The 14,255-nt window shown below is 34.2% G+C and overlaps 1 protein-coding gene across 10 annotated transcripts in view; it reads left to right on the top strand.

The window, feature by feature from the left end:
• The window catches only part of CCSER2 (coiled-coil serine rich protein 2), a 170,037-nt gene that overhangs the window by 141,229 nt on the left and 14,553 nt on the right, over positions 1 to 14,255 (top strand). For 3 of the 10 annotated variants that reach the window (XM_016130172.2, XM_016130178.2, XM_016130171.2), the window contains one exon: positions 12,005 to 12,089. The exons of 6 other annotated variants lie outside the window; for them this stretch is intronic. In XM_016130172.2, coding sequence (XP_015985658.1) covers positions 12,005 to 12,089 — 85 coding nt within the window. Of the gene's footprint in view, positions 1 to 10,739; positions 11,253 to 12,004; positions 12,090 to 14,255 lie in introns of those variants that run through there. One more of the 10 variants, XM_036223584.1, reaches the window with a different exon arrangement.

The following is a 14,255-nucleotide window of genomic DNA, read 5'->3' as shown; positions in this document are numbered from 1 at the left end:
CTCCCCCCCCCCCCAAAAAAAAATAACCTAGTAAATTCCTTCAGCTTTTAAAACAGAGCTCCATTCATTCATTCATTCAGCAAACTTCGTCTAGTTTTTTTCTATATTTCAATCCTATATTTCAGTGCTAACAACTTGATACTAAATCAAAGACATTACCTGATTCTTAGTTTATGATATTCATGGATGGACAGCAGAGGGTAAACCAGAGATAGCAGGACAGTGGGCCCTGTTTATGGACCAGAGGATGCTAGACTTGTCTTTCAGATATGGGGACTAGACCTTTTGCCTCTTAAATCTGTCTTCAAACTGCCATAACTTCTGGCAGTCTTCAGTTGAGGAGCTAGTGTATTCCATCACTCACTGCTGGAACAGATTCATTCATCTGGGAACTTTTTCATTCTTTCTTTGTGTTGTCTTTTTGCTCAAGCTCTGGTCTCACACTCTTCCTTTCCATCTTACAAATCCTGAATCTTCTAAGTTTCTAAGTATGCTCTTCCCTACAAATTCTCTTTTTTGGTAGGAACACCTCCAGTAGAAATGGAATCATGGGGAGCCAATGCATGCTGTTTCTTAGTGCTCTGCTTAGTGTTGCTAAGATGTCTGGTGTCTCTGAACTTGCCTGGTCGCATGGTTTAGTTAGCCTTATCACATTTTATAGCTAGTTCAGTTTTTGTTTGTTTGTTTGTTTGTTTTACTGTTGAAAGGAATACATAATCTTTCTTCTTTTCATACGCAGGGAAATTGTCTTTAATTTATAGAGATGAGAAGGTCCTTAACCATGTTTTTTTGTCTCCCAAAGAAAATATGACCCTACCAATATAGTGAGCATTTCAAATAATTTTCTGTATTACTCCGATGTGCATTATGGTATTATTACTCTTATTTTTTTTACCTTTTATTTTAAAATACTTACAGATTTACAAAAAGTTGCAAAAATAGTACAGAAAGATCCTTCATAGCTATCACCCAATATCCAAATCACAATGGTTACCTATGGTTATAGCACAATATCAAAACCAGGAAATTGACATTAGTGTATGCATAGTTCTATGCTATGCCATTTTATCATTTGTGTAGATTCATATAACAAATACCACATTTAAGGTACAGAATTATCACACCATTACAAAGTTCTCCCTTGTGTGCTGCCTTTTAATAATCAAAACCATTCCTTCCTTCCCCTACCATTCCTAACTCCTGTCAACCAGTAATCTGTTTTCCATATCTATAATATTGTCAAGAATTTTATATAAATGGTAAATAATGTGTGAGCTTTTGAGATTGGCTTTTTTACACCCAGCATAACATCCTAGAGATTCATCCAAGTAGTTATGTTTGTCAGTGATTTGTTCCTTTTTATTGCTGAGTGGGATTCCATGACATGGATAGTCCATTGTTTGTTTAACCACATCTGTTAAAGAGACATTTTAATAGTTTCCAGTTTTGAGCTATTAAAAGTAAAGCTACCGTGAATATTATGAAGATCTTTTATAGATATAAATTTTTATTTCTCTGGGTTAAATGCCAGGTAGTATGATTTCTGGGTCATATAATAGCTGTATGTTTTATTTTTAAAGAATCTTCCAAACTGTTTACCAGAGCAGCAATGCCATTTTAGATTCTCGTTAATATTGTATGAGTGATCCATTTTCTCTACGTCTTCACCAGCATTTAGTATTCATTGTTTTTTGTTTTAGCTATTCTGGTAGGTGTGTAATTGCGGTTTTAATATATATTTCCCTAATGGCTAATTATGGTGACATCTTTTCATGTGTTTATTTGCCATCTTTGTTGAAATGTCTCTAAATGTCTCCCCCCCCGCCCCCGTATTTTCTAATTAGATTGTTTATTTTTCCACTGTTACATTTTGATTTATTTGTATATTCTCAATGAGTCCTTTGTCTACTTTGCAGGTATTTTCCCTCAATAGCTTTCTTTCATCCTTTTCAAAGTCTTTCACAGAACAAAATATTTTAATTTTGATGAGGTCCACTTTATTGTTTTTTTCTTTTATGAATTGTGCTTTTTGTGTAATGTCTAAACTCTTCACGCAGGCAAAAACATTGAAAATTTTGTTTTCTTCTAAAATGTTTATAGTTTCACATTTCATATTTAAATCTATGACCCATTTTATAGTAGACTATTGGTTACCAGAATGTAAGGAGAATGGGGTAGGTAGATGGAGTTAAAAGGGTCAAATATGTGGTGACAGAAAGAAATCTATGAGCTGTGAACACAGAATGCAATATATATATATATATGACTTACTGTTGAATTATATACTTGACACTTAATGGATTTTGTTAATGTCACAATGCAAAGTAAAATAAAATAATGTTTAAAAAATTTGTGATCCATTTTGAGTTAATTTTTATATAATATATGAGGTTTAGGTCAAGGTTCATTATTTTCCTACAAATATCCAGTTATTTTGTACCATTTGTTTAAAAGACTGTTCTTTCACTATTGACTTACTTTTGTATCTTTATAAAATATCAGTTGATAATTATTTGTGTGGATCTGCTTCTGGATTCTCTGTTACAGTGATCTATTTGTCTGCTCCTACACCAATACCACCTGTCTTGATTGCTGTAGCTATTTAATAAATCTTAAATTGGGTAGAGTGATTCCTTCTATTTTATTATTCTTTCTCAAAATTTTTAACGTATTTCTAGTTCTTTTACCTTTCCACATAATTTTTGAATAAGCTTGTCTATATCAAAAAAAATTTTGCCAGGATTTTGACAGAAAATGTGTTATACCTAACTGTCATTTGGGGGAAAATTGACATCTTTAATGTCTTGAGTATTCGAATTCATGAATGAGGTATATCTCTCCATCAATTTAAATTTACATTGATTTCCTTATTCACCATTTTCTAGTTTTCAGAATACACATTCTCTACATGCTTTCTTAGGCTTATTAAACATTTAACTTTTTTGAGTGATTATAAATTACATTGTATTTCTGTTTCAATGTGTTAATTGCTGGTATTTAGAAATACAATTGATTTTTGTACATGGATCTTTTTCCTGTGAATGTTTAAAAATCATTTATTCTGAGAGTTTTTCTGTAGATTGGGGTTTTCTACATGGACCAACATGTCATCTGCAAATAAGAATAGTTTTCTTACTTTTGATCTACATGTCTTTTATTTCCTTTTCTTGTATTATGCCACTGTTGAATAAGAATGGTGAGAATAGGCATTCTTGCCATCTTCCTGCTCTAAGAAAAAAACATTCACCATTTAGTAAAGGTTAACCATAAACATTTGAGATATGCTTTTTACCAAGTTGAAGAACTTAACCTTTATTACTAGTTTGCTGAGTTTTTATCATGAATATGTGTGTTAGATTTTGTTAAATGCTTTTGCTATACTAATATATGTGAACAAGTGATTTTTGTATTTTAGCATATTGATTGCGTTGATTGATTTTTGAAAATTAATTGTTCTTGTTGACTTCAACCCCACTTGGTCGTGGTGTATAATTTTTTAAATATATTTCTGAATTTTATTTAAGTAGTATTTTGTTAAGGATTGTTTATATCTGTATTCATGAAGGATAATGGTGTGTGTGTGTGGTGCTTTGGTTCTGTGTTTGAGTAATTCCATCCTCATAAATGAGTGGGAATGTGTTATTACATCTTCTGCTTTCTGGAAAAGATTTTGTAAAATTGGTGTTAATTTTTAAATGTTTGGTAAAATTCTCCAATGAAACCATCTAGCCCTGTAGATTTCTTTTGGGGAGTTTTTACATTGGTATAGAACTGTTCAAATGTTCTGTTTCATCTTGGGTGAGTTTTGATAGTTTGTGGTTTTGAGGAATTATTACATTTCTTCTGAGTTGAATTTATGACTGTAAAGTTGTTCATCGCATTCCATTATCATCTTCTTAATGACTAGAGTATCCATGTTGATATCCTGTTTCATTCATGATTTTGATAATTTGGGTCTTATCTGTTTTTCTTTATCACTCTTAGTTGTTTCTCAATTTTTTTTGGTGTAAATCCTTCCAGTCTTTTTAATATATTTGATTTTACATACTTTTTAGAAAATAAAGCTGCAGCACAGAGCACTTGCTGTTCTGTAACCTTTTTTTTACTATATTCCGGACATTTCCTCATACTACTCAGCATCTTTCTGCTCTGTCACAGAACGGTTGCTACAATGCACAAGTGTTATTGAACCTTCTTTTGAGCGGTGTGCAATGCATTTGTTTCTCGCTTTTTCCTGCTTTAAACCGTGCTGAGTCAAACAGCTTTGCAGATAAACCTTTGCCACACATTTGTAACTATTAGAATACATTCTTAGAAAGCAAGTAGTAACTGAGCCAAAGGGATGTACATTTTTAAATTTTTTGGTACCGTACCAAATTCTGTCTAGAAAGTTTGTACCAGTTGGTGTAACATATAAGAGTGTTCCCACCCTTTCCACTTCCCAGTAATTTTTGACTCAACTATGAAATATCATTTATTTTTAAAGTGAATAAAATTATAAATATCATCAATTTGCTTTTATCTTTGGACAAAATCCTTCCTTTTCTCTGTATTTGTAAGCATCAGTATGTAGGGGCCCAGACCTTTTGGCATGTCTCTTGTACATACTTGCCTTTGGCCTAGAGAACTGTGCTGGATATTCTTTTTTTCTTTTTTCTACTTTAAAAAATATGTATTTAATTAGTTTCATGTATACAGTACATTGGTTAGATATCTATATAGTTTATAAAACAATCTCCCCAGTTGCTCCCTCCCTCCCCTGACCCTTCACCTAGCAAATGTATAACACCCTCCCCTCTGTCCGTCACCAAATTGTCCACTATATTTGTGAGTCTGTTTTTGGTTAGTTTGTTCTTTTTATTCCTTAGATTCCACATATAAGGGAAGTCATATTTTATTCCTCTTTCTCTGACTTAAATACCTTCTAGGTCCATCTAAGCAATATCTTTTTTCATCCCCTTCTTTTAGTGTGTGTGTATCTTTTAATCTGAAGTGAGTCTCGTATAGGCGGCATGTAAGGGTCTTGTTTTCCTATCCATTCATCCACTCTGTCTTTTAGCTAGAGCACTTAATTCTTTTCCATTTGAGATACTTATTATAGGAATGTAGTTGTTACCATTCTTTATTCCTGTTTTTGATACATGTTTTTTCTTCTTAAAGAAGTCCCTCCAACATTTCCTGTAATACTGGCTTGGTAGTGATAAATTCTTTTAGCTTATTTTTGTCTGGGAAGCTCTTTTATCTGTCATTCAACTCTAAATGATAGCTTTGCTGTGTAAAGTATTCTTGGTTGTAGATCCTGGGTCTTCATCACGTCAGATATTTTGTGCCAAGCCCTTCTGTCCTGCATAGTTTCTTTTGAGAAATCAGCTGCCAGTCTTATGAGTGTTCCCTTGTAGGTAACTATCTACTTTTCTCTTGCTGCTTTTAATATTCTTTGTATTTAACCTTTGGCATTTTAATTATGATGCGTCGGTGTGGGCCTCTTTGGATCCCTGGTCTTTGGGATTCTCTGAGCTTCCTGGGGTTGTATGTCCATTTCCTTCACCAGGTTAGAAAAGTTTTCCATCATTATTTCTTCAAACAGCTGTTCAACATCTTGTTTTCCTTCAAGTACACTGATCAGATGAATATGCTCCTTAAATTCTTTTTACAGTCTTGGCATCTTTTTCCTTGCCATTCTGATTGAGTGTCCTTGGCTTTTCCATCTTCTAGGATAGGTCATTTGATCCTTTTCTTTATTTACTTTGTTTATTCCATTTAATATACTTCTCATCTCAGATACTGTGTTCTTCATTTCAGACTGGTTCCCTTTTATAATTTCCATTTCCATTTTTATGTTTTTTATCTCTTTGTTGAATTTATCTACACTTCCCAAAAGTTCATTAAGCATCTTTATAACCAGTGTTTTGAACTCTATATCTGTTAGATTACTTGACTCCATTATATCTGGATCTCTTTTCTGTTCTCTCACATGGTTTCTGCTTCTTTGTTTTTTCATTTGGCTGCCTTTCCATGTCTGTTTCTATGTATTAAAGCTCTCAAGTCTTCCGGTCTTATTAATGTGTATTTATGAAGTATGTTACCAGTGGCACAGACCTGAGAGGGGTTCAGCTGCAGGCCAAATTTAGCCAAAGCCTCTGCCTCTCTGGGGTCTCCTGTTAAGATTCAGCAAGCAATCCAAAGATGCTGTGCTTAATAGTTGCCTCAAAAGGCCACGCCAGAAACCGAGGCCAGCTGCATCTAATGTGAGTTTAGGAGCTGCTCAGCAAGGAGCACCTGACTCACTGAGGATATACCTGGGTGTGGCTTAGATAGGGCCATGAGTTGGGGGAGGCCAGGTTTCAGGGAGTCTTCTGGGGGGAGCTACCTCCGTTATCCAGTTTGATGAGGTGTTGGCTATGGTGGCCCTATGTCGAGGGCACTGTGAGAGGGGAGGGCACAACCACCCTTCTAGAGAGCGAGTCTCCCTTTGGCCTTCACTCCAGCAATGTCTCCTGTCAGTTCCTGGTGCCCCTTGCATGCAGCCAAATCAGCACTGGTGCTCAGAGCGAGCAGGTCCGTCACCAAGAAAATCCGCTTGTGGACCTGGCCTCTTTAAGAGACATCTGCCACTGCTGCTGCAGCCTTCATCTCACTTGAGACTGGGCAGCCTAGCGTCCTCACGCTGTCCTACCTTCTACCGTTGCAGGGTTATTTCTTGGACTTCTCTCTAGTTGAATGGCTTGTTCATGTAGATCCCAGGTGATTTTTCCTTGCTACTGCTCCTTGTTTCCTTCACAACTTTGATTTGGTTGCCAGAGAGATGCACAGAGCCTCTATCATGTACGCTATTTTTATTTCCTGTTCTGTTTGTCAGTTTCATTGACCAAAGAACCAAAATTCGTTTCCTTAATTACCTTTATTTTTCTGTGTTCAATTTCAGTAGTTTTCACTCTATTTATTTCTGGTTACTTTTGGCTTGTTATTTTCCAAGTTTCTTAAGGTGGAAATTTAGCTTAATGATTCGAGATTTTTTTTTCTCTTTGTGTCCTTGCTTTAACTGTGTCCTGTAACTTTTGATATTACGTATTTTTTTTAATTTAGTTTTAATTTCCCTTGTGTCTTCTCTTTTTGACCCATGAATTATGTTGTTTAGTATCAAGTTTCTGGAAATTTTCCTATCTTCTTTCTGTTGCTGATTTCTAATTTAATTCCATTGTGGTCAGAAAATACATTCTGTATTCAATTCTTTAAGTTTATTGTAGTTTGTTTTATGACCTAGATCATGATTTGTTTTGATAAATGTACTGTGGACTCTTGAAAAGACTATGTAGTTTACTGTTCTTGGTTGGAGTATTTTATAAATATTGATGAGATTCTGATTGTTGATGGTGTCCTTGAGCTCTTCTTAATCATTGATGATTTTGTCTAGTTTTCTTAGTTGTTGAGAGAAGGGTATTGGAGTCTCCAGCTGTAATTGTGGATTTGGCTGTTCTTTTAGTTATGTCACTTTTGCTTCATGTGTAGTTCTGTAGTCTGGTACGTATACATTTAGGATTTCTATCTCTGTTTGATATATTGACCCTTTTATTATTTTAAAAGATCTCTTTTTATACCTGGTAATTTGCTCTGAATTCTTTACTTGATAGTGACATGGCTACTCTTGCTTCCTTTTGATTTATTTGCATGGTATATGTTTTTCCCTATTTAACTTAAAATATCTTTATAGTTACATCTCGTGAATTTCACACACCATGCATATAATTGGATTTTGACTTTTTTAATCCACTCTGTCAATCTGTCTTTTAATTGGTATCTAGACAGCCTTTATATTTAATGTCGTTGATATATTGGGGCTTAAGTCTACCATTCTGTTTATTTTTGTTTCACCTCTTCTTTGTTTTTATTTTATTTTTCTTTTTTGCTGTATGTTACTTATACGTCTTTTAGAATTTCATTTTGATTTACATATAGTATTTTGAGTGTACCTTTTTTTATGGAAATGTTATGATTGTTCTAGATATTATGTATTGGCAAATGTTCAGAAATAACAGAGGTAAAACCAGTGAATCACCAAAATAGTAAAATTAGTAAAAGTTTATTGTGAAAACACCAAAAAGACAGTTCCAAAATTGGGAATATTCAACCCAAAACATGGATTGAGACTCAAGGGTACATTGTTATAAAGCAGCCCAACCTTGGGAAACAGTTCAGGTTTTACTTATGATTTCCAAAGGCATGAACCCATGCCTTTGGAAATGAACCCATGTCAAGCTAATCTTGCCAAATAAGCTAAGTTAAACTTTGTTTATATCATTAAACTGGCTTTGTCTACTTAGGGAATTTTTAAGGCTAGTTCCATTTTTTTATCTTACCAATATATATAAATTTATGTAGTTTACTAAGTATAGAAATCCTACTTCCCTTTAAGTCCTTTCTTTTCCTCCGTTTATAAATGTCTTAAATATTTCCTATACATATTTTAACCATATAAGACAGCATTAGAGCCAGATGAGGGCAGAATCTTAGGCTTCCCAATTGGTTTTTTTCTGGTGTGAAGGCAGCTGGGGATGCAGTTTTTCACATGGCATTTAGCAAATTATTGTGTACAAATTTTGTGTATTACTCTGCTGCCTCTTTCCTCATAGCACCTTTGGCAGATTGCAGGTTTTACCTGAGACCTTTTTTGTTTTTTTTTTATGTCTGCGCTCATTGGCAATTCTGGGTTCAGGCTTCACTGTCACCTAGTCCAGGATGTATTAGGCAAAAAGAAAACCCAAGAATTCTCTACTATGTTTTTCCTTAGATTTCAAGGTCCATAGCTGGTCTGTTTTCTTAGCTCCACCTTTTAGAGTTTTATATTTGTTTTATATATAATATCCAGGATTTTTGGCTGTACTTTGCAGGAGAAAAAGGGAAAAGTATATCTATTCCATCTTATGCTGGTACTGGCAGTCCCACTTCTATTAAATTTAACAGTATTAAATTCACAGTATGTTGTTTCTACTCTGTGTAAGTCACTTAGCAAGAAGCTGTAGTTGACATGAAGAAAAGTAAGGAGGCTATTATTCTAAGAGTGGTTATTTTTAATAGAAGAATTAGAAAATATTCAAATCAGCATAATGAACAGAGGAAGAAAAATTCCCTGAGACAAATATTCACCAAGAGATGTGGATGCTTATTAACAAGATTGTTAATTTAGGTAGGATCAGTAGAAGCTTTTAGGAAATGGGTTTGAAGTTAGAAAAGTGGAAGGAGGCATTTTAAGTGGCAGAAATAAAATGAATAGCATTCTTTGCCTTTCTAGGTATAAACTCAAATTAAAACTATTTAATGAGCTTAATCAATGGGTGGCCCTTTGTAGCAGCAGGCAAAGCTCTAATGTATTTATTTCACAAGGTTGTCTTTCTCTTTTTCTCATGATTAGGCCTATCTCAGAGATCATCTTTTATTGGTCTTGGGGGAGTGAAGATGGGTATCATTGTTTTTTAAGATTCTTAGGTACTTACAATATGTATCCAGGCCTAGATAAACACAGTAACTTAATTCAGTTTAGATCAGTAAACAGTTATTCAGTGTTGGCTGTGTGCTGGGGACTGGTAGGCAGAGAAGGTGGGACATTTAACATCTTTTAAAACTCCCGCCAGATTCTAGGCATTATGACAGATACTTTTACTTAAATTATTTCAAAGACCTAACAATTTATTAGGAGGGGCAATTTAATACAAAGCTGATTTTTTAAAACGCCATATAAATGGTTATAAAATTAAAGGATAACAGTGACTCTAGATGAGTGGGAATAAGGACAGGTATGCGATAAACTGAATTATAAAAATGAAAATTAATAAGTTTCTTAGAGACAAACCATTCTGTCTTAATCCAGTCAGGCAACTCTAACAGAATAACATAGATTGGGTGGTTTATAAACAATAAAATTTATTTTTCACAGTTCTGGAGGCTGGGAAGTCGAAGATCAAGATGCCAGCAGATTCAGGGTCTGGTGAGGGCCAACTTCCTGGTTCATAGACCAGCAAGCTTCTCACAGGAAGCTCTCTGGGATTTCTGAGAGCATTAAATTTCATTGATGAGCACTCCACGCTTATGACCTGGTCTCTTCTTTAAAGGCCCCACCTTTAAACCGTCACACAGGGCAATAATTTTAGAGGGACATAGATATTCATTCAGCCTGTAGCATATTCCAACCCTGAATCTTACAAATGAAGAAACTGAGGTTCACAGGAGATCAGTGGCTTTCTCAGAGCTACAGGGCTTATGGAAGATCCAAGGAAAAACAGTTCCCCTGACTCCCAGTGAGTACTATTTCCACAAATCTCCAGAGAGAACTTATTTCTCTGACTGCTAGTTGGCCTTACAAAATCCCTGTCTGAAAGTTTCTTTACTCAGTGCAATGGGTAGAAATTTGACCCTGGTAAAACTAATAGGGAAGGAAGTGTGTACTCCTTCTTGGTTAAGGACTTAATTTGTGTAAAGCTTTTGAACCTAAACATTTTGAAATAGCAAATTGAGTTTTATCTGATAATATGTATGGAGAGTACCTGAATCATCACCCATTAAATTTTTCCAAGCTATTTTCTCAAGCATCTATGGCTAAATTAGTGGAGAAAGTGTAATAATTTCAAAAGATAGGATCTTTATTTACTAGGATATTCTAAAGGTCATTAATTCTATTTAGTTTCTCATAACTATGTTTTCCCTTCATCAACATAAAAAATGGATTTTTTGTTTTTGTTTTATAGTGGGCTATGTAGGATTACTCCTGAAGTATCTGATTATACTGAACCAAGCCAAGGAATGTTGTTGATACAGAGGTGGCAGACAGTTTATTTGGATGTTCATGAAATCTGTAAACACCAACAAACTACATTAGTAATATTCTAATACATCATTTCTCTGTCAGGTTAACTGGTCTGAAAAATTATGCATACTTTTGTAGAATAAACTGGGTATGATGTTTTATGGGCTCATTTTCTTTGGGGATAGTGAGTGTTTCAAGTTTTATGTGTGGGTAAGTTTCAGTCACTGTGAAGAGGCTAGGAATAGAGAGACACGATACCCACCCAATCTGGTTATATTTGTGTGAAACTGAACAAATACTTTCTTGAAGACCCAGTTTTATCTGGAAAGTGAAGACATTGAAGTAAATGACGTTCCATATGTATTTTAATTCTGATAATCTGTGATTAAAACTGGGAGGGGGGAATGGGAGGTAGATGGGGTAAAGGGGATCAAATATGTGGTGACAGAAAGAAATCTAACTATGAGGGGTGAACATACAGTGTGCGTATGTGTGTGTGTATACACTTACTGAAAATGTACAGCTGAAACTTACAATAAAAATATATAAATAAATGGATTTTAAAAATAATAATAAAATAAAATAAGTAAAACTAAGAAGCCACTAGTTATTCAAATTAAAAAGCATGCATATATAATTTGTGACCTATATGTCACATTCTTGATATAGTACTCATTCTCAACAGTATCCTAAATATTTTTAATGCTGCATTGGTTCTCCAATCTTCAGCTAATGTTTTTTATGTTACTATTCTGAAAACCTCTGATTTAAGAAGAAATATAAATTTTGTATGGTAATTTTTTATTGCCTGATTTATAATTGATGCAGTGTCTGTGTGTGTAATACTTGAAGTCTATCTTTCCTTTTATATGCTTTTATTTTTTGCAAAAGACTGGAACCTGCTACTTTAAAAAAGAGATTTGTAATGACAAATATATACCAGAAAGAATACTTTGTTTCTTATGTATTAACTACAAATGTTACAGGAAAATATTTTTTCTTAAAATATATGAAAAATAAATAACGTTTGGAATTATGTTGTATTTTTTTAGTAATTTGAACTGCCTATATTTTAAAAAATGAAATCTACCTTCTCATTAACACTATTGTTGTATTACTATTTTTTTTTAAAGTGTGACTTTGGTTTCTCTATTTTTCGGTTCCCTTTTTTATTATACCTCCCTACCCCCATCTCTCTCTACACAGGGTGGGTATTCTGCTCCCTCCTTCTCTCCTTGGCAGGGCTCCTTCCAGGGGATCCCACGGACTGTCCCGCCGCACCGCAGACAGAGTGAGTCTGTGCCTCTCACTCCTATCCTGCTCTGCTTCCCTTTCCTGGTATTTCCCTGCTGCATGATCTGTCCTTCCTCAGCCCCTTCTCCCCTTTGAGAGTGATCTGCAGGCATGTGCTAAAGGAGCACTCCCTGGGCTCTCCTCTCAATTAACACTTCCTTTGCATGTAAATAGACTTCCACTTAGAGCCTTAGGAAAACTCTCGGAAGTTAATGTCATTCTAAAGCTGTTAAACCTATTGCCAGTGACCTTTGATCTACTGACATGCATCTGTCTTTAATGCATTTTCTTTTCTCATGACTTGAGATATGTGAATAAAGATCTAGTTACGTTAAAGATACACGTACTATCAGCAGTGGTATAATGGACAGATGCATACTGTTTATGGAACCATTGCACATTTCTTTAAATATTTCCTAATTAAAAGGCTTTGATTTCATTGTCTTCTAGAAGAAAAATCTTTTAAATCATGTTTCAAAGGTGTTTTTTAACAACTAATATGTACTAGTAATTTATCAGCTGCTATATAAGTACAGAAGAATGGCTTTTGAATATGCATGGTTTACTAACATTTCTAATGATTTAGTAATCGTTTGACTTTCAAAAAACTTTGATTACATTAAATTTGCTTCCAAAAACATTATTTTATATTATGTACTTAAGTACATATGGTAAGTTGGTTATATTTTATCTTTTTTGAAAAGTCACCCAAAAAAGCTACTTTGAGAAAAAGATGTAAATATTGTCAGAGTCACTTTCACGCCTTCTCCATGATTTGTGATTCATATCTCTTGTTTTCACAAATTATCCTTAACTATGTGAAATATCAAAGGTCCAAAGTGAGAAATTTTAAGCAATTAAAATTAAGAAATGTGATTTATTCAAATAAAAATTTATTTTTTGAATTAATCAAAATTATTAGGTACGAATATAAACTTGAGACAGGGGTTGAAGTTTATGTTTTGCCTATTATGCCTCTCCCTTTTGTACTGTTTGTTTTAAAGAAAAATAGAACAGAGTTTATATAGGCTTTTATATCAAGTTATTTAGTAGCAAGTTAATTGTTTAGTGGAAGCAGTGAGAAGAGAAATTTCTTCTTCTCCATGTCCTTTTCTAGCCCCTACAACCTCTGTATACCCTCCTTTTTACTTCTCTTGTCTTCAATAGGTTGATTTCTTTTCTCCTCTATTTAAAGATTCCTAGCATATAAGATATTGCTAGTGAACTAATCTGAATTTCAAGTGTGGTTATAATAAATGATAATGTGTTTTAGGCTTGTACCCAGTAAACAGCATGGTTTGACAGACTTACTCAGATTAACACACCTACCTTGAATATACTGAAACCCCCTTTTAAGCCTTTGTTCTTTACTTCCAACATTTTTCTCCCCCATTCTCCTTCCCCTCAGCTAGCTGTAATATGGGATTGAAGTTTAAGGTTAACTGTTCTGTATTGCAGATAGTTTTAGATTTATTTTTAAAACAGGTTTCTCAGAAATATCCATTCCATTAGTTTCTTATTTGTATAGCTTTAGAATTTTCTTGTCCCTCCATTGAGTCGTTGGCTCTCCATTTTCAAATGCTTCTTCCTTCTTTCCTCTTGGATTCAAAGCTGTGTTTTTCATTTTCAACTATAAAACAGCACTGCCATGCAACACTACTATCAAGATCTGTCTTTCTAGCTTTTCTAGATCAAACCTTCTTACTCAGCATCTCCAAGTTAGTAAAGGAAGTTTCGAATGTGTTAGCCACCTTGAAGATATATATATATACATTGGAGTCTTCCTGGCTATGTTCTCATGGCTTATGCAGCTAAGAAAACTGCCCCTATTTGTAGAAGGTGATGACTAGAAGACTTTTTCATAGCTTTTTAACAGCTCTTTCTGAGTTTGAAAGGTTCCTTTAGAAGAGAAGTATGTTCTAAACTACTACACTATTTTAGATTTACCCTGAGAATAGCTGAAGCAGTTTACCAATAAAATCATCATCATTATTATTATTTAGTGATATAGAGAAAGAGAAGGGTATGAAATTACAAGAGTAAATCTAGCAGTTTTGAAAACTAAACATAGTCAGTAAAATAATATTTGTCTCCATGTTTAGTTAGTATGTGATTCCTGGTGCTGATTTTTGGAGAGTTTAATTCTGTAAGTGATGGTAGTTTT

Source organism: Rousettus aegyptiacus, unplaced genomic scaffold, assembly GCF_014176215.1.
Source record: "Rousettus aegyptiacus isolate mRouAeg1 unplaced genomic scaffold, mRouAeg1.p scaffold_m13_p_6, whole genome shotgun sequence".
NCBI lineage: Eukaryota > Metazoa > Chordata > Mammalia > Chiroptera > Pteropodidae > Rousettus > Rousettus aegyptiacus.
Note: the sequence above shows the minus strand (reverse complement) of the source record. Positions and strands in the feature narration are given on the sequence as shown.